This window comes from Mauremys mutica, chromosome 18 (genome assembly GCF_020497125.1).
Source record: "Mauremys mutica isolate MM-2020 ecotype Southern chromosome 18, ASM2049712v1, whole genome shotgun sequence".
Lineage (NCBI taxonomy): Eukaryota > Metazoa > Chordata > Testudines > Geoemydidae > Mauremys > Mauremys mutica.
In genome coordinates this window covers 4,759,566-4,779,989 of record NC_059089.1, presented here as the reverse complement: position 1 = coordinate 4,779,989, position 20,424 = coordinate 4,759,566, and the positions used below count along the sequence as shown (strand labels likewise).

At 45.6% G+C, this 20,424-nt stretch overlaps 1 protein-coding gene across 3 annotated transcripts in view; it reads right to left on the bottom strand.

Annotated features, from left to right (window-relative positions):
* PNPLA7 (patatin like phospholipase domain containing 7) overlaps positions 1-20,424 on the bottom strand; it is a 420,389-nt gene that overhangs the window by 378,042 nt on the left and 21,923 nt on the right. For all 3 annotated transcript variants that reach the window (XM_044993121.1, XM_044993122.1, XM_044993123.1), the window contains 5 exons: positions 15,828-15,910; positions 9,072-9,160; positions 8,115-8,255; positions 5,738-5,897; positions 1,708-1,788 (listed from right to left, as the gene is read on the bottom strand). In XM_044993121.1, the coding sequence (XP_044849056.1) occupies positions 1,708-1,788; positions 5,738-5,897; positions 8,115-8,255; positions 9,072-9,160; positions 15,828-15,910 (554 nt within the window). The remainder of the gene's footprint in view (positions 1-1,707; positions 1,789-5,737; positions 5,898-8,114; positions 8,256-9,071; positions 9,161-15,827; positions 15,911-20,424) is intronic.

Genomic DNA, 20,424 nt, shown 5'->3' with positions numbered 1-20,424 from the left:
GCAGTGGTGGCAGGCTCCGTAGCGTCCGTTTGCCGCTTTGATTTTTTGGTAGCCTTGTCTGGGGTCCTTGATTTTCACGCGGCGCTGCGTTGCATCCCGCCTGTATCCTCTGTCTCTCATGGCTTTGGAGACCTTCTCGTAGGTCTTCGCATTCCCTGTTTTGGAGCGCAGCTCCGAAAGCACAGACTCCTCGCCCCACACACCGATCAGATCGAAGAGTTCCCAGTCAGTCTATGCTGGGTCCCTCTTTCTATTCACAGATAACATGAACTTCTCTGCTGGAGAGCTCTGCATCGTTGCAGGTGCTGCGGAGCTCGCCCCGATGTCCAGCCAGGACGTCAGATTCAAAGTGCCCAGACAGGAAAATGAATTCAAATTTTCCCGGGTCATTTCCTGTGTGGCTGGTCAGAGAATCCAAGCTCGGACTGCTGTCCAGAGCGTCAACAGAGTGGTGCACTGTGGGATAGCTCCCGGAGCTACTAAGTTCGATTTGCATCCACACCTAGCCTAATTCGAGCTAGCCATGTCGAATTTAGCGTTACTCCACCTGTCGGGGTGGAGTACCAAATTCGAACTAAAGAGCCCTCTAGTTCGAATTAAATGGCTTCCTGGTGTGGACAGTTGAGCGGTTAGTTCGAATTAACGCTGCTAAATTCGAATTAAAGTCCTAGTGTAGACCAGGCCTCAGAAAACAGGTTATTTATTCTTCATGATAAGCCCTCACACACTTCTTTGATTTAACATAGCAATAACAAGTTATATTCCAGTTGTAGGTTTTCTTATGAGCAGCCTGCAACTACAATACAACCATTGGTACTATGTGTGATCTGCCTAGGTATATCAGGATGCATACACTGTAGACAGCACCCACATCCTAAAATGGCAAGATGTGGGGTTTTATTCAGGTGTCCTACTGATGATGGCAAGTGTAAGAGAGGACAGGGTGGTCAAAGTGCAGCCTGCAGGCTACATGAGCCCAGGACAATGTCCACCGTCTTCTTCAGCCTCTGTGGGATTCACTCACCCTGCTGGAATTACAGGCCACATCACGCAATGCTTCAGGTTGCCCTGCACAGAAAGCAGCTCTGCTACAGATGGAGCACTGCATGCTGGGACTTGTCATCTCCACAGACCACCCCTTCTTATTAAAAATAAAGGCAGCTGCTATTTGCTCCATGCCAATTAGGTACTCGTAACTTTCAACACATTGACAATATAGGACTTGGGCAAATTTGAGCCCCCAACATTGGGGAAACATGTTTCCCCAGTCACTGATATACTATGGAACTAAGTTTACAGCAGTGGCGGGGGAGGGGGCGCTTTCCTGGTGTCAATGGCTGTCACATAGCTACCTCCCCCAAGAGTTAAAGTGCTGGAAACATAACCAAACATCTTAAAGAAAAACAAAATTCAGTCTGTTTGCTTTAAACAAACTAGAAGAAAGAAACCCAGGGAGGGGTTCAAAGGCCAACCAGCTGAAATGTGAGGAAATAATCACAGGTAAAGTCAATTCAAATGTACACTCAGAGAGCTTTTCAATTATGGCATGTAACTTGTTAATTGGTGAGAGGAGCACTACCCAAAGAGATGCCAGGAAAGAATCAAGATGACAAATGTAATGCTAATGTGCCAAGCTCTGCATAGCTCTGACAGGTGCACCGATATATGGCAAGGTCTCAGAAAAATCACCCGCACATAGGAACTTACTGTGATAACATCAAGAATGCTGAGGAGGCTGTGAACACTGTCCCCTGCCAGCACTTCTTTAACGACCACTTCAGTGCCATCCTACAAATAGACAGAAGGAGAAGATTAACGGCTCGTATTCCATCCCCAAGTTTAAATGGGCCAATACAGGCAGGACCATGCTTCAAAAAAAATGGCTGTTCAACTCTCGCATTCTAATTTTGCAAGATAACCTAAGTATCACCTAACAGTGGAATTCACCCAGCAGAACTAGATCTAAGGGTGATTCTCCTTGTGCCCCCTGGAATTGTATTGATCCATTCTGAGAAGCCTTTGAACACCACTTTCACTGTGAGTGACAGAAGCAAAGGTCACCTGTGGCACTGGAACCCAGCAGATGGTAGCAAAGGCACCTAGCAGAGGATTTAAAAAAACACCCACCACCAACACTATTTATTTACTTGAATTCATTTCAGATTTACATGGGGTGAGATGCAAGTGACAGCCCTGCTTTCCCTGTATCCCATCATCTCTTCTATCCTTCACTTTGCAGAAACTTTGCTATCCTCTTTGAAAGGTTGTGATGTTGCTGACCATCGCAACACACAGAACAGCTAAACAGTAAAGGTAACCTGTTTTAGTTTCATTGCTGTTAACTCACAGGCCTTTAATTTGTTTTAACACATGAAGGGAAAGAGATTGGCATTAACAGTACCACCTTCACTAGAAATGCAGACATGGAAGTTACAAGGCTGGCAAACTACATAAAGTACACCTCTACCCCGATATAACGCTGTCCTTGGGAGACAAAAAATCTTAACACGTTATAGGTGAAACCGCATTATATCGAACTTGCTTTGATCCGCCGGAGTGCACAGCCCCACCCACCTGGAGCACTGCTTTACCGTGTTATATCCGAATTCGTGTTATACCGGGTCACGTTATATCGGGGTAGAGGTGTATAATTAACTTCTTTTAGACTGGAGATTGAGATGACATTATGTCACACTAGGCTGTAATGCACGGGATTTGATTTTTTGTGCATACACTTTGATATGCCAATAAGTGCATTTTATAAAACTGAAAAATAAATTATTGTCGATGACCATGTATCAGAGGGGTAGCCGTGTTAGTCTGTATCCACAAAAACAATGAGGAGTCCGGTGGCACCGTAAAGACTAAGATTTATTTGGGCATAAGCTTTCATGGATAAAAAACCCACTTCTTCAGATGCATGGAGTGAAAATTACAGCTACAGGCATAGATATACTGGCACGTGAAGAGAAGGGAGTTACCTTACAAGTGGTGAACCAGTATGGACTAGGCCAATTCAGTCAGGGTGGATGTGGTCCACTCCCAGTAATTGATGAGGAGGTGTCAATACCAAGAGACGGGAAAATTGCTTTTGTAGTGAGCCAGCCACTCCCAGTCCCTATTCAAGCCCAAATTAATGGTGTTAAGTTTGCAAATGAATTGTAGTTCTGCAGTTTCTCTGTGAAGTCTGTTTTTGAAGTTTTTTTTGTTGAAGGATGGCTACTTTTAAATCTGTTACTGAATGTCCAGGGAGACTGAAGTGTTCTCCTACTGGCTTTTCTATGTTACCATTTCTGATGTCTGATTTGTGTCCATTTATTCTTTTACGTAGAGACTGTCCAGTTTAACCAATGTACATGGCAGAGGGGCATTGCTGGCATATATCACATTAGTAGATGTGCAGGTGAATGAGCCCCTGATGGTGTGGCTGTTGTGGTTGGGTCCTCTGATGGTGTCGCTAGAGTAGATAAGGAGACAGAATAGGCAACGCGGTTTGTTACAGGGACTGGTTCCTGGGTTAGTGCTTCTGTGGTGTGGTGTGTAGTTGCTGGTGAGTATTTGCTTCAGGTTGCGGGGCTGTCTGTAAGCAAGGACTGGCCTGCCTCCCAAGGTCTGTGAGAGTGAGGGATCGTTTTCCAGGATTGGTTGTAGATCATTGATGATGTGCTGGACAGGTTTTAGCTGGGTGCTGTACATGATGTTCTGTTATTTTCCTTGTTGGGCCTGTCCTGTAGTAGGTGATTTCTGGGTACCCGTCTCACTCTGTCACTCTGTTTCCTCATTTCCCCGGGTGGGTATTGTAGTTTTAAGAATGTTTGATAGAGATCCTGTAGGTGTTTGTCTCTGTCTGAGGGATCGGAGCAAATGTGGTTGTATCTTAGGGCTTGGCTGTAGACAATGGATCACGTGATTTGTCCTGGATGGAAGCTGGAGGCACATAGGTAAGTATAGCAGCCAGTAGGTTTCTGGTATAGGGTGGTGTTTATGTGACCATCACTTATTTGCACTGTAGTGTCCACAAAGTGGATCTCTTGTGTGGACTGGTCCAGGCTGAGGTTGATGGTGGGGTGGAAATTGTTGAAATCCGGGTGGAATTCTTCAAGGGCCTCCTTCCCATGGGTCCACATGATGATGATGTCATCAATTTAGTGCAAACAGAGGAGGAGCACTATGGGACGAGAGCTGAGGAAGTGTTGTTCTAAGTCAGCCATAAAAATGTTGGCATACTGTGGGGCCATGCGGGTACCCGTAGCAGTGCCACTGACTTGAAGGCATAAGTTGTCCCCAAATCTGAAAAGGCTGTGGGTGAGGACAAAGTCACAAAGCTCGGCCACCAGGTGTGCCATGGCATCATCAGGGATAGTGTTCCTGACAGCTTGTAGTTCACCCTCGTGTGGAATATTGGTGTAAAGAGCTTCTACGTTCATGGTGGCAAGGATGGTGTTTCGTATGAGAGTCTCCAGTTTTGAGAGCTCATTCTTGATCTTCTCCTGGTTGCTGTACAGGATGCTGATCAGGTAGTTTCTTTGAGAGAGTGTGGCACAATCTCTCACCATAGTCAATGTGCTGTGTCGATTGCAATGGATCTTTTACCTTCAGTCCATCTGGTATGATGTCCATCTGTTTGCACTTGGAGAGGAAGATGATGTCAGTCTGTATCTGTGCGAGTTTTTTCATTAAGTTGATGGATTTCTACTTCATACGGCTAGATGTGCAGTGCCTTGCATGGTGCCAAGTGTCTAGCTATCTTTGAGACACCACTGACTTCCTGAGGAAACTACAATGCATTGGTGATCTTCCTGAAAACACCATCCTGTATCTGTAATTTTCACTCCATGCATCTGAAGAAGTGGGGTTTTTTACCAATGAAAGCTTATGCCCAAATAAATCTGTTAGTCTTTAAGGTGCCACCAGACTCCTTGTTGCCGATGACCATGTTGCCAAATGCACTGGCATGCAATCTTTCTACCCCTTTCAGGAATATTGCTATTGGCCAGGATGGTCATTGGCTATTAGCTAGGATGGGAAAGGATGTTGTCCCTAGCCTCTGTTTGCCAGACACTGGGAATGGGCAACAGGGGATGGATCACTTGATGATTTCCTGTTCTGTTCATTCCCCCTGGGGCACCTGGCATTGGCTACTGTCGGAAGACAGGATACTGAACTAGATGGACCTTTGGTCTGACCCAGTATGGCCGTTATGTACTTATGAGTCTGATTTGTCTTCCATACCCCCAAGTTACACCTCACTTAAAAACTACTTGCTTACAAAAATCAGACATAAAAATACAAAAGTGTCACAGCGCACTATTACTGAAAATTGCTTACTTTCTCATTTTTACCATATAATTATAAAATAAATTGATTGGAATATAAATATCTTACTTACATTTTGGTGTATAGTCTCTAGAGCAGTATAAACAAGTCATTGTATGAAATTTTAGTTTGTACTGACTTCACTAGTGCTTTTTATGTAGCCTGTTGTAAAACTAGGCAAATATTTAGATGAGTTGATGTATCCCCTGGAACACATCAGAGTACCCCCAGGGGTACATGTACCCCTGATTGAGAACCACTGGCCTAATGAATTATAGGCTGCCAGAAAACATAACACTCACCTTACAGGAGCTAATACAGCCTGTTCCAAGTTATTACATGATGGACATGTTTATCTCTAGCCATATGCTATCCTAATAAGAGATTTATCAAAAGAGTCAGTGGCTGGGCTTATCCTTACATTTTCTTGAATGCAAACTTCTAGCTTGCCATCCTGCACGACGTAGATGCTGTTATCCAGCTGCCCGGGACGGAAGATGTATTCGCCTTCATGCAGTTGCACAAAAAACATGTGCTTGCACAGCTCTAGGAAGAGAGGCTTCTCAAAATGGCCAAGAACCCTGCAGGAAAGCAAAGGATCAGTGACACCTTCTCTGCTGCAAAAGGAAGCCTGCAGATGCCGTGGTGCATGACAGTCCTCCCTAAACTAGCAAAGCCTCATGGTACCAATAGTGTGGGAATCCATGCCATATGCAGCCATATGAAGAACAGAACTCTCTGAGCCAGAAGAGCAGGAGCACTGTGTGACCCTTTCAGGGATGGAAAGATTTGGGATTGCTTTCAAGCAAGGCCCTCTGGTGATGCTGATGGGCTCAAAGGCATCCACAACCTGCCCTCCTCGACCAAAAGTTGGTGTGTGGCCTTTCAAGGAGGGAATGTGGAGAAGAACGTCAGAAAGGTCGTACTGGGTCAGACCAATGGTCCATCTAGCCCAGTATCCTACCTTCCTACAGTGCCAGGTGCCTCAGAGGGAATGAGCAGAAGAGGTAATCATCAAGTGATCCATCCCTTGCTGCCCATTCCCAGCTTCTGGCAAACAGAGGCTAGGGACACTTCAGAGCATTGTTTTTCATCCCTGCCGAATAGCCACTGATATATTCATGGAGGACAGGCCTATCTAGCTCTTTTTTGAACCCTGTTATAGTCCTGGCCTTCACAACATCCTCTAGCAAGGAGTTCCACAGGTTGACTGTGCATTGTGTGAAGAAGTACTTCCTTTTGTTTTAAACCAGCTGCCTATTAATTTCATTGCGTGACCCTAGAAGCCTGGAACATACACCTGATGAAGAAAATCACCCAGAGAACTTCTCTGTTCACTAATGTAACTAGAACAATGAACTCACCAAAAAAATGTCAGAACTGAGAGGGGGGGGAAATGCCAGTTTCACAGGAGTATTTGGGAGTTTGGGATAAGCCGCCCCTCTCAGGGAACATGCAAGCAGGCTCTCACCACAACCAAATCATGCACTCACACAGGCAAAAGCAGCAACACCAGTCTCTACCCTCATTTCCTGTCAGTACACAGCACTGAAAAGGGCTCTCTAAGCATCTCCCTAAATTTAGATTAAAAAAACAAAAACAAAACAAAAACAAAAAGCTTTCTGTGACAAATTCAAGTTGCAGTGGAATTTAACTGACCCATAAAATGTGTGAATGTGCACATATTAATTGTGCCATCAGCCCATAGATAAAAGCCTAGATGACTAACAGTAACTCTATTAGATGGCCAAGGAAGGCAGAGACTATGCTATAATTTAGTCTTCAAGTCATGGTGGAAAAGTTTTTTTAAATCATGAAAACATCCACAAACCTACAGAGAGGAGAGGAAAGATGCAGAGGTTGTTTAATCACCTACATAAAGTGAAACGATTAGCTCAGGTTAGCTCTTAATGGACAGAAGTCCACTGTTCTCAATGGTGGTAGATGACAGAACAAGGAGCAATGGTCTCAAGTTACAGTGGGGGAGGTCTAGGTTGAATATTAGGGAAAACCATTTCACTAGGAGGATAGTGAAGCACAAGAATGGGTTCTCTAGGCAGGTGGTAGAATCTCCATCCTTAGGGGATTTTTAAGGCTTGGCTTGACCAAGCCCTGGCTGGGATGATTTAATTGGGGTTAGTCCTGCTTTGAGCAGAGTGTTGGACTAGATGACCTCCTGAGGTCCCTTCCAAACCTAATCTTCTATGATTCTATGATCACCTCTCAAAAAAAGATAACAAGCAAAATAATTGGAGGTGACTGGCTCCTTTAACTGTCTCAGCAAAGAGATGCAGATGCCAGACTGAATGAACATGAAAAATGAACTCTCCCCTCAAGCTGGTCCTCTAGGAGCAAGGTGTGTAAGTTTGTACTACTGCTGCTGCTGCTCGTGGCAAGTCTGCAGAGCTGTCAGTCTGACACTGAACATACCAAAATGGTCCCACTGCCCTTTATTACACATATCCATAGCAATATAGAAAAAAGTCCAAAGAGTTTCAAAAGGCACAGAAAGAGCATTAACAGAAATCTATTCAATCTAGCAGAGCTCATCATTTTTACTCCGAAACCTAGTCCATTTGACAACCCTCTTCCCTTCCTTACCTAATGCTTCTTGGCAACTGCAAATCAGTATTATTTTTCCCCACCTGAAAAGTCTTACTCCACCAACTTAAATTCATTAAAGGGTCTGATTCTGATTTCACACTGGTAATGCTTGGTGACTTCACTGGAGTTACTGCTGATTTACACCAGTTTAGCATATATCAGGATCAAGCCTTGATCTTTCATTTCAACCTTACCTGACATTTTTAAGCATGTACAGGACTTCTGATGGCAAGTGGGAATTCTTCACATCAAATTCAGTTAGATCTGCTTCCAGCAGGGAGGGAGGCGGCTCCTTTGGTTGCAGAGTTGGAGACTCCTTCTTAAAACGCAAAATCCTACAAGAGAAAAAGCAAAATTAACAGAATTCAGGGGCTCAGTCAGCTTTTGTTCATGCTGGGCTTTTGAATTACAAGCTTTTTTAAAAATGATTTATTATTATTATTATAAAGCAGTGAGGGTCTCAATTTCCAGTGCAGTTCCTCCCTTTTCTGGACAACAGCAGGCTTTAACAACCGATCTCCTTTTCCCTCCGCTACCCCACAACAAATACTGAACATTTCCTGGGGCATATCCAGATTCAGGCCTCAGACCCAACCCAGGGACAAATAAAGAGAGTCTGTGTGGGGGCCCAACCAGAATGAGGTAGACACAAGCCTGACACTACAGTATACAACAGTTCTGGGTAGAGTTGATGCCTCATAGCTCATCACCAGCTCTATCCCTGCACTCCTCCTTGAGCCACTGTGCATTCTAGAGACTATGGAACTCTCCCCTCAAGCTGGTCCCTCTAGGACCTACACAGCAGCTAAGAACTACCGCAAACCTCCCCACTTTCCACTTCCAGTGCAAGTTTCATTATTGGGGAAGAGTAGAATTCCATTTTAATCCAGTGTTTGCCAGAAAAGTGGGCAAATGCACTGGAAACCATGAGACCTTCACTACTTCATGAGAAAAGCTGGTCATCCAAAAACCCAACATGAACAGAGACGGACTGAGCCTCTCGGAAATCTAAGTTTATAAAACAAATAGGAGTCCTTCACCCCTAGAGCCACAGGAGCCAAACTAGAACTCCTACAACTGTAGCATAAAGTTAATTGCATCTGTACATGGCCACAGCAATGCACAGGACCTCCATTACCACACAACTGTACCTCTTAGCCAAAGACAAAACTTTTGCTCTTTTCCGCATCCTTTGACGAGGCACCATGTTCCCAACCAGAGAGTTTGGGAGAGTTGTCACCTACAGGAAACCACAAAACAAAACAAAAATCTGTTTCAAGAGAATTTCAACAACCTCTAAAGGTCCTGACCCTGCAAAGTCACACGCACATGTGGCACCACTGGAATCCATGTAAAGTTAAGTGCATGTGTAAGGCTTTGCAGGATCAGGACCTACATGAGAGCTAGGGCAGTGTGCTACATCACGGCATTTTCTTTTTAGAGAGAAGTTTCACTGTACTTTTTAGTAAGCAATTAATATAATGGTGATGGGAAATACAGAAAACCCTTAGACATACCATTTTTGTCCAAGAATTGCAAGCACCAGAAACATAGAAGTAATCTTTTAAAATGTAAATATTAGTCTGGCAATCACTAACACTGATGCACTGAGACCTGACACACTTAATCAATCAATGCCAAGAACAGACTTATACATTTTAGTGAAATATATAAATGAGGACACCTGTCCCAATACTGAAATAGCACAATAAATGCAGTAACTGGAGTGCCACTTAGTGGAGGAATGCAAACATTGCAAGATCAAGAAAACTTTCTAGTTTTCATTTTTTAAATATCCTGTTTATCCCTCAGGAAATTCAATTCCATTATATGCTTCTGTAATGAGAATTTTCAGACTCTGTCTCATCTCTTGCATCGACAGACAAGTGGATCTCTGGGCCATCAATATTTCAAAGCATCATAAAGTCAGAAACTCAGCAATTTAACTTTACCAGAAGTACAGCAGACAGAAACTCTCTTTCACCTGCTTCATACATTCCATGTCTAGATGGCAGCCGGTATCAAGTGGAGTGCCCCAAGGGTCGGTGCTGGGGCCGGTTTTGTTCAATATCTTCATTAACGATCTGGAGGATGGTGTGGACTGCACCCTTAGCAAGTTTGCAGATGACACTAAACTGGGAGGAGTGGTTGATACGCTGGAGGGTAGGGATAGGATACAGAGGGACCTAGACAAATTAGAGGATTGGGCCAAAAGAAATATGATGAGGTTCAACAAGGACAAGTGCAGAGTCCTGCACTTAGGACGGAAGAATCCCATGCACTGCTACAGACTAGGGACCGAATGGCTGGGTAGCAGTTCTGCAGAAAAGGACCTAGGGGTTACGGTGGACGAAAAGCTGAATATGAGTCAACAGTGTGCCCTTGTTGCCAAGAAGGCTAATGGCATTTTGGGTTGTATAAGTAGGGGCATTTCCAGCAGATCAAGGGATGTGATCATTCCCCTCTACTCAGCACTGGTGAGGCCTCATTTGGAGTACTGTGTCCAGTTTTGGGCCCCACACTACAAGAAGGATGTGGATAAATTGGAGAGAGTCCAGCGGAGGGCAACAAAAATGATTAGGGGGCTGGAGCACATGACTTATGAGGAGAGGCTGAGGGAACTGGGATTGTTTAGCCTGCAGAAGAGAAGAATGAGGGGGGATTTGATAGCTGCTTTCAACTACCTGAAAGGGGGTTCCAAAGAGGATGGATCTAGACTGTTCTCAGTGGTAGAAGATGACAGAACAAGGAGTAATGGTCTCAAGTTGCAGAGGGGGAGGTTTAGGTTGGATATTAGGAAAAACTTTTTCACTAGTAGGGTGGTGAAGAACTGGAATGGGTTACCTAGGGAGGTAGTGGAATCTCCTTCCTTAGAGGTTTTTAAGGTCAGGCTTGACAAAGCCCTGGCTGGGATGATTTAGTTGGGTTTGGTCCTGCTTTGAGCAGGGGGTTGGACTAGATGACCTCCTGAGGTCCCTTCCAACCCTGAGATTCTATGATTCTATGATAAATAATCAAACTAAACACAGGTCTAAATTCCCAGAAGAAAAAGAAAAGGTGATTTTACCATATGGAATACAAAGTGCCTTCCAATATGAGCATCTCAGTGAAAGAGCTGTAAGGTTTTTTTTGGGGGGGGGGGAGGTTGGGGGGGAGGGGAAGGCTTAAAAAAAAGGGGGGGGTGCAAAACAACACAACACATTTTCCCCAGATTCCTGCCCAGAAATGACTGAATGCCCAGCATCCAAAACTTTAGCCCAAATAATTAAGGTATTAAGGATGGTAAAGTTAAAAGCAACTGCAAAAACACATCTTCCAATGGGAAGTGTTAGTCAGACAGCACTATAATACATTTTTTTTTACAAACAGTTATTTCTAGTGTATTTAGTCTGATTGTTTCTCCATACCTCCCATGCCCCCTTGCATGGAGTTATATGGGCGTTAAGCTCTCTCTTGCCTGTTGAAAACCACACAATTAAGCTAAATGTAAGCCAAAAATGGGAAACTGAATTGCATTCTTTACTGAGAGAGGAAACTGTTTCTTCAAAATCAAGATTCCTATTGACATAAATATGTCAATAGGAAACAATAGGACATTCATCCCATCCCAGTGTGGGGGGGGGGGGAACAAAAAAAACCCGACCACATTCTGGAGAAAGAGTGGCCAGTTTGAAGAAATCAGCAGAAGAACAAAATTGGGATCGAAGTGCATTTAGGAAGACTGAACTCAGAATGAACACTTATATTTGCCAATTGACTAAGGATGTCCTTTCAGGAATGGCATACGGCTTAGAAATCTGGACTCTCCCCACAAGCAAAGCAAGAAATCACTCCAGTCTCTTGAGAAGTCCTACATGGTAAGATAGCAAGAACTGGCATTTGCAACAAACAATACTGCAAAGATCAAGAGAGGCATGTCATGGCAGACAGGCATTTCACCAGAAATAGAACAGCTGCCAAAGACAGGCAGCTAAGCAGCTCTAAGGCAAATCCTGGCAAAGTGTCTCAAAATGGCAAAGTCTATGGAAACAGCACTGATGCAGAAAACACACACAGATGTTAAGATTTATCCCAGAGCCTAAGAAGTAGGATGTTGCTGCTACTGAAAGCTTCCGTGCGAAAACGGGCAATTTATTTACAAATATAACAGGGGTCACTTAATAACAAGTTCTACCATTCTGCTTGAAAAACAGTTCCATTATTATCTTGTTTTCATCATTCAAGTTTTTTTTATTTTTAAATCCTTTTGTGATGGAAGTGCTCATGTTTGATCCTGCCCAAAGGTGTCTATCTTTGTGTGAAAAGTTTGAAGACAATCCAGTCTGCCACTTTTGAATTTGGTATGGTTGAATGCATAGTCTGTTCATGGTGTAAAACCTTAGTCATAATTTTTCCCATACAGGAAACAGGTGAATTTTTAAACTTGAAAACACAGCATGCAAACTCAAAGAGTCACTGAAGAGTCTATTCACAATTCAGCTTGAATAAAGTCTGTCTGGAACTTAAGATTCAGGAACTTTTGAAAATTGCACAATGGGCATGAGCAGTGGAAATCAGCAGCAAGCCTGAGCGTTTGCCTATCTAGAGATGCACGGCACACACATGCTGTTTGCCCAGACACACATATACTTTTCAATTTATTGTAAACTGTCTTTTCATTCTGGGTTTGTACAGCACCTACCATAATGAGGTCCTGGTCCATGAGTGGGCCACCCAGGCACTATGGTAATATAAATAATAAATAGGGAACATGGAACCTCTAGCCTCCTGCTCAGGCCTACAGACAGTTATTCTCTCCCCCATATACAGACTTTTTGCATACAGGATCATTAGATAGCACAGTTAAAAGAAGAAGTCAGAACTCCAAGATTCCTACAATAATGGGATCTCAGACACAATGTCCATATGTCACGTTTTCTATTCCTTGTTAAATGGCTATGTAGTGAGCCAGTGTGGCTCCCCGCCGCCCCGGAGGGGGAAGAGCCCATCCGGAGGCTGGAGTGGGTGGAGCTAGGGAACTCTGAGCCCGCCCCCTCAGAGGGTCAGGCAGCGACCCGGAAGTATAAAGGCTCACCCTCAGAGCTCAGTAAGGCCCCAGCCGCTGGAGAGACCAGACGTCTCCAGCCTAGCCCGCGACTGGGAAATCCCAGTCCTGCCCTGCGCCCGCTACCCGGAGGAGTTGGCGGACCTGCCGATCACACCCTGCCCTGAAGAACCCATGGTCCTGGATCCCCCAGAGGCCAACACCAGGACCCAGGTACAACCCAAGGGGGAGTGTGGAAGTAGCCCAGGGGCAGCCGACCCTAGTCTGGCTGCAGCACTGCCAGAGCCCATGTCAGTGTGTTGCGGCCAGGATCCCCACTAAGCAGCGGGTCTTCTGCCGCTGCTAGGGCCCCGGCTGAGACACAGTGGAGTGGGAGGGCCTGTGTCCCCCCAGCCACCCAATTTGTGGGTGGCAGTCTCCCCCTCCCCCAGGCCTGAGGAGGTTTGGGCTTATTATTACTGCTCAACCCTGCCTGAGGGCCTGAGCCCTTGACTGATTGGTGCCCGCCCTGATCGAGGGCCTGGGCTCACAGTGTTCCAGTTACTGCAAGGGATGCCAAGGGAGACCCCCACAGATAGACTAATTCCCCGCCCCCCGATGACAACTGTGTATAGTGAGCTGGTGTGGCTCCCCGCCACCCGGAGGGGGTCGAGCCCCGGCTAACCCTTGTACAGGCTATCACAATATATTATCCCTTATGTCATTACATGAAAAACCATAATACACACACGTACAAGACAGCCTGTGTAACACATCTGTTAGAATCTTAATTTCTCCTGACTTATCTTCTACCTCATGCACTGATTATATAGTCCTAGAGATAAAACAATCAAGGAACCCCATCCATGCCATTTTTGCCAAGACGCTATTCAGATTAAAACTAAAAAATAAAGAATACTTTACCTGGCAAGATAAGATAGCAAGAGTCTCTGCCATCACTTACACTTAAAGGGTAGGGAGCTGTTGTAGGTATTAATAAGGTTTATTGGTTTAAATAGGCATCAAGAATAAACCATCACACCAAGGTCTTAGCAGTTTTTTTTCATATGAAGAATGAAGTCATTTTAAGTATCTTATTTCCAAATGTAACAGTACTGGTAAATTTCAAGTTCAAATGCATGCCCCATTAAGGAGCTTGAATCTTAAGGACAACACAAAAGCTTATTTTTTTGATAAATGTAGAAGTATTTTAAATGCAAATCCCCATTACCTTACTAAAGTTTCAAGAATAAATGGACACAAATCAGACATCAAGAATTAGAACATTCAAAAACCAGTCAGAGAACACTTCAACCTCTCTGATCACTCAGTTACAGACCTCAAAGTCGCAATACTCCAACAAAAAAACTTCAAAAAACAGACTCCAACAAGGAACTGCAAAATTGGAATTAATTTGCAAACCTGACAATTAAATTAGGCTTGAATAAAGACTGGGAGTGGATGGGTCATTACACAAAGTAAAACCTATTTCCCCATGTTAATTTTTCCCCTACTGTTACTCACACCTTCTTGTCAACTGTTGGAAATGGGCCATCCTGATTATCACTACAAAAGATTTTTCTCTCCTGCTGATAATAGCCAACCTTAACTGATTACTCTCATTATAGTTAGTATGGCAACACCCATTTTTTCATAGATATAGATATAGATATATCTATCTTCGTCCTGTATTTTCCACTGCATGCATCCGATGAACTGGGTTTTAGCCCACAAAAGCTTATGCTCAAATAAATTTGTTAGGGCTAGTCTACACTTACCGCGCGGGTCGACGCGGTGAGTTCGACTTTCTGGAGTTCGAACTATCGCATCTGATCTAGACGCGATAGTTCGAACTCCGGAAGCGCTAGTTCGAACTCCGGTACTCCACCTCGGCAGCTGGAGTTAGCAGAGTCGACCTTGGAGCCGCGGAGTTCGGTTCCGCGGCGTCTGGACGGGTACGTAGTTCGAACTAGGGTAGTTCGAATTCAGCTACGCTATTCACGTAGCTGAATTTGCGTACCCTAGTTCGACCCCCATTCTTAGTGTAGACCTGCCCTTAGTCTCTAAGGTTCCACAAGTACTCCTCGTTCTTTTTGCTGATACAGACAAACACAGCTACCACTCTGAAACCTGTCAACTAGTTTTCTGCCTCTCTAGATCACCATGCCATCTAAGCAGCTTAAAATAAAAGACCACAAACACAGAGAGAACCCTAAAAATAGAAACAAGGATGGAGCATTTTTTAAAGAAACTGAATTGTTCATTTTAAACTCTCTCTCTTTCAGAAGCAGCAAAGAATCTACAGAACCAGACTAACACGGCTACCCCTCTGATACTCTCTCTCTTTCAGCATTTAACATATACGTTAGTTTAAAAAAAAACCTTCACACATAGATTGGTCTCAGGAGGTCACCAAATCATACACTTGAAATGGATTTTTAAAAGTAGGGACGGAAAGGGGGACTTTGGATAGTTTAGGAACTATTAGTGAAATTTTATACTTACATATGTTAAGACCTGGGCAATCATGTCTCATCTCTCAGGTTATAAAACTGGTAACCATAAGAGTTAGGAAGGAATCTTTCCCTTCCACACACAGCCCTGCAAAACTAGAAAAGTGAATTCTTTCCTAGGGGAAAAGAGGAACTTGCTTTGAAACATCAGGCATTATCCACTACCTGTTAACAGGATACTGACTACAAAACTTACGGTCTGATCCAGGATGACAATCCCAACGTATTAGAGACTTTTCTTCTGAAAAAATGCAGTGGGGCTGGGGCTAATAACCATGGTAAGCAGGTCTGGCATCTGGGAGTTCATTTATTTTCCTGGATTTTAATTTTTATTTTCCATCTTCCCTTCCCTCTCCATTAGATGTACTTACCTTTCTCATGATCTTCCGCCCATAAAACATTACTTTGTCTCTCTTGCGAAATCTGTACTGAGGCACTTGGGGCTGAGGTTGTCCTGAAACACAAAAGGATCATCAAATAACTCGGCAGATAGTTTGTAACAAGTGGAAAGAGGAGAATGCAGATGCATTGACCTTGCTCACTAGTTGGAATCCAACTTGTATTACTAATAGAAATTCATGTGAAACTCTCGACTGTTCCTGTTGGAGACTAGGCCAAAAACCCACGCTTCTTTGACAGTACAATTTCAAATGAATTCCAAGAAAGAAACCTATTCTGTCCAAACACTCTTTTGGGATGATGAGCTACCTATGTTCAAGTTGTCAGTGGACTAATTTAACCCTGTGTTACTTCTGCCTCACAATGTAGTTGATTATGGGATGTATTCCAAGGAACCCTGATTGTTGGTATCATGGGGTCAAAAACTGCTATGGAGATAGCAAAAATACAAATGGTAGGGAAGCCAGAGTGTGAGACTTCTTCTAGTCAGTCCTGGAAGCAGCACTGACCAAAGGGAGCCAAGTTCAATGCTTATTTCCCAGAAGAGAAGGTCATCATAATGCTTAGTGAGGAGAGGAAGAGAAAATAAGGACAGTCCCAGAAGTTTCTTCCCACCATCCCCTCCCCACAGAGAGGTAGATCTCTAAACACATTAGTATTTCTAAGTATTACTCCCTGAAGGATATGTTTCATTCATACTTTCCAAGCAGCTTTAACGTCATAGGTGCAGAATCCCTATAGTGCTGAATAACTGCCAGTCATGCTGTCTGAGGCAGGCAATTTTAGGAACCATTCCCATTTCCAAAGCTCCTCTTTATCTAGAGCAGGGCCTGCTCTCACAAGAAGGCACAGAGTCTGTGAGAAAGATGCTGACTGCAATTATGCTCTCAGAGTCCTTTAGCACAGGGGTCCCCAACCTTTTTAGGACCAGGGACCGGTTTCGTCCTGACCCTCCGCAGTCATGCCTGCGGGCGGTCCAGCTGAGCCGCGCGACCAGCGAACCACCCGCAGTCATGCCTGCAGGAGGTCCACCGGCTCCAGTGGAGCTTCCGCAGGCGTGCCTGCGGGAGGTCCAGCTGAGCCGCGCGACCAGCGAACCGCCCGCAGTCATGCCTGCGGGAGGTCCACCGGCTCCAGTGGAGCTTCCGCAGGCGTGCCTGCGGGAGGTCCAGCTGAGCCGCGCGACCAGCGAACCACCCGCAGTCATGCCTGCGGGAGGTCCACCGGAGCCCCGGGAGCAGCGGACCTCCCGCAGGCACGACTGTGGAGGAAGCGCTCGTCCCGCGGCTCGGGTAGACGTCCCGCAGGCACGCCTGCGGAAGCTCCACTGGGTCGGTTCGCGGCCCACTTTCTAAGAGGCCGCGGACCGGTACCGGGCCGCGGACCGGGGGTTGGGGATCCCTGCTTTAGCAGACTATGGTTAGATCCTAGAGAAAGCTCTCAGCTATGGCAGATCAACGCTGGTCACCAGAGGTGCCAACTTCCTAATGTGCCAGGGGGTACTCCCCCTCGGCTCCGCCCCAGACCCCACCCATTCCCCCAAGGCCCTGCCCTGCCTCTTCCTGCCCCAACCCGGGGTGGGAGGGATAGCTCAGTGGTTTGAGCATTGGCCTGCTAAACCCGGGGTTGAGAGTTCAATCTTTGAGGGGGCCATTTAGGGATTTGGGGATTGGTCCTGCTTTGAGCAGGGGGTTGGACTAGATGATCTCCTGAGGTCCCTTCCAACCCTAATAATCTATGATTCTATGAACTCAGCCCTCGAGCACACCATGCCCATGCTCTGCCCAGCTCCTCCTGCATGCCACTGGACAGCTGATCACCAGCAGGCAGAAGGTGCTGCGGGGGAGGGGGATGTGCTGATCAGCAGGACCACCGGCAGGCAGAAGGCGCTAGGGGGACGGGGAGGACCTGATCGGGGGTGAGGGCGCTGCCGGCGGGTGCTGAGCACCCACCATTTTTTTTCCATGGTCTGGAGCACCCACAGAGTTGGCACCTATGTTGGTTACATGGCTACTACTGAAGCATAAGGATGTGCAATAACAGTCCCCTATCCATAACAGCGTGCAGCCCAGAAGGAGAAACAGGAAAATAAAACAGTTGAAGTTCACTGAAGGGAAATTCGAATTTCCCATGTAGCCCCTGAACCATCAAGCCCAAAAATCATTCTCAGCTCTGTCTTATTTTCAAACACTCAAAAACACTCACCTAAAGTCAGGTGTTAAAGCTTTGTTTGTCCAATTCACATTCACCCTCATGATCGAGGAGATAAAAGGCTTGCTTTTTGTTTTTAACACTCTTCAAAAAGCATTTGTGATACTTTAAGAAGCTCTGAGGAGCTCAGACAGCTCTTGGGAGCGGGAGACGCACAGGAGGGAAATTGAAAAAAAGGATTTAAAGAAACCAAGAGCTGTTAGCACTGCCTGATATTGGAACTACAGAACAGCAGTAATCTATGCTGTTTGTCTGCTTTTCCCTTTGATATAGGCACCTCTCACTTGTGCAATAGATTTATTAAATGAACTAAGGGTATGTGTATAAATTAGGTCGAATTTATAGAAGTTGATCTTTAAAAAGCGATTTTATACAGTCGATCGTGTATGTCCCCACTAACAGCAGTAGGTCAGCGGAGTGCGTCCTCAATACCGTGGCTAGCATCAACTCATGGAGTGGTGCACTGTGGGTAGCTATCCCACACTTCCTACAGTCTCCGCCGCCCATTGGAATTCTGGGTTAAGCTCCCAATGCATGACTGGGCAAAAACTTTGTTGCAGGTGGTTTTGGGTACGTTGTCAGTCGCCCCTCCCTCCGTGAAAGCAAAAGTAGACAATCGTTTCGCACCTTTTTTCTGTACAGACGCCATACCACAGCAAGCATGGAGCCCGCTCAGCTCACCATCACCGTAGCTGTTGCGTCCTGGGTGCTGCTGGCAGCAGATGGTGCAGTAGGTCTGCAAACCATCGTCATACACCGCTTCTGCTGCAACTCTGCTCTCCTGCTGTTGTAAATGAGCTCAGTCTCAATAGAGTAAATGATGACTGAGCTCAACAGAGTAAATGAGCTCAGTCATCCACGCTGCAACTTCTGGTGCCATGAATCCACCTCACAGGTTCTCTCATCGTTCGGTATAAATATCTATTCTCGTGGCATCCGTCATCATCCACTGCTTCCGCTGCAACTCTGCTCTCCTGCTGATGCCATACCACGGAAAGCATGGAGCCCGCTCAGCTCACCGCTGCTGTTGTGAGCATTGTAAACACCTTGCACATTATCCTGTGGTATGTGCAGAACCTGCAAAAGCAGACGAGGAGGCGACAACAGGGCAATCACGATAGTGATGAGGACATGGACACAGACTTCTCTCAAACCATGGGCCCTGGCAATTTGAACATCATGGTGGTAATGGGGCAGGTTCATGCTGTGGAACGCCAATTCTGGGCCCGGGAAACAAGCACAGACTGGTGGGACCGCATAGTGTTGCAGGTCTAGGATGATTCCCAGTGGCTGCGAAACTTTTGCATCCGTAAGGGCACTTTCCTGGAACTTTGTGACTTGCCTTCCCCTGCCCTGAAGCACAAGAATACCAAGATGAGAGCAGCCCTCACAGTTGAGAAGCAAGTGGCGATAGCCCTGTGGAAGCTTGCAACACCAGACAGCTACCGGTCAGTCAGGAATCAATTTGGAGTGGATAAATCTATGGTGGGGACTGCTGTGATCCAAGAAGCCAATGCAATCACTGAGCTGCTGCTATCAAGGGTAGTGACTCTGGGAAATGTGCAGGTCATAGTGGATGGCTTTGCTGCAATGGGATTCCCTAACTGTGGTGGGGCAATAGACAGAACGCATATCCCTATCTTGGGGACCGGACCACCTTGGCAGCCAGTACATAAACCGCAAGGGGTACTTTTCATTGGTGCTACAAGCACTGATCGATCACAAGGGACGTTTCACCAACATCAATGCAGGATGGCCAGGAAAGGTACATGACACTCGCATCTTCAGAAACTCTAGTCTGTTTGAACAGCTGCAGGAAAGGACTTTCTTCCCAGACCAGAAAATAACTGTTGGGAATGTTGAAATGCCTATAGTTATCCTTGGGGACCCAGCCTACCCCTTAATGTCATGGCTCATGAAGCCAGACACGGGCACCCTGGACAGTAGGAAGGAGCTGTTCAACTACAGGCTGAGCAAGTGCAGAATGGTGGTAGAATGTGCATTTGGATGTTTAAAAGCGCACTGGCGCAGTTTACTGACTTGGTTAGACCTCAGCGAAACCAATATTCCAATTGCTATTGCTACTTGCTGTGTGCTCCACAATATCTGTGAGAGTAAGGAAGAGACTTTTATGTCGGGGTGGGAGGTTGAGGCAAATCGCCTGGCCACTGATTACGTGCAGCCAGACACCAGGGCGATTAGAAGAGCACAGCAGGGTGCCCTGCGCATCAGAGAAGCTTTGAAAACCAGTTTCATGACTGGCCAGGCTACGGTTTGACAGTTCTGTTTGTTTCTCTTGATGAAAACCCGCCCCCTTGGTTCACTCTACTTCCCTATAAGCAAACCACCCTCCCCACT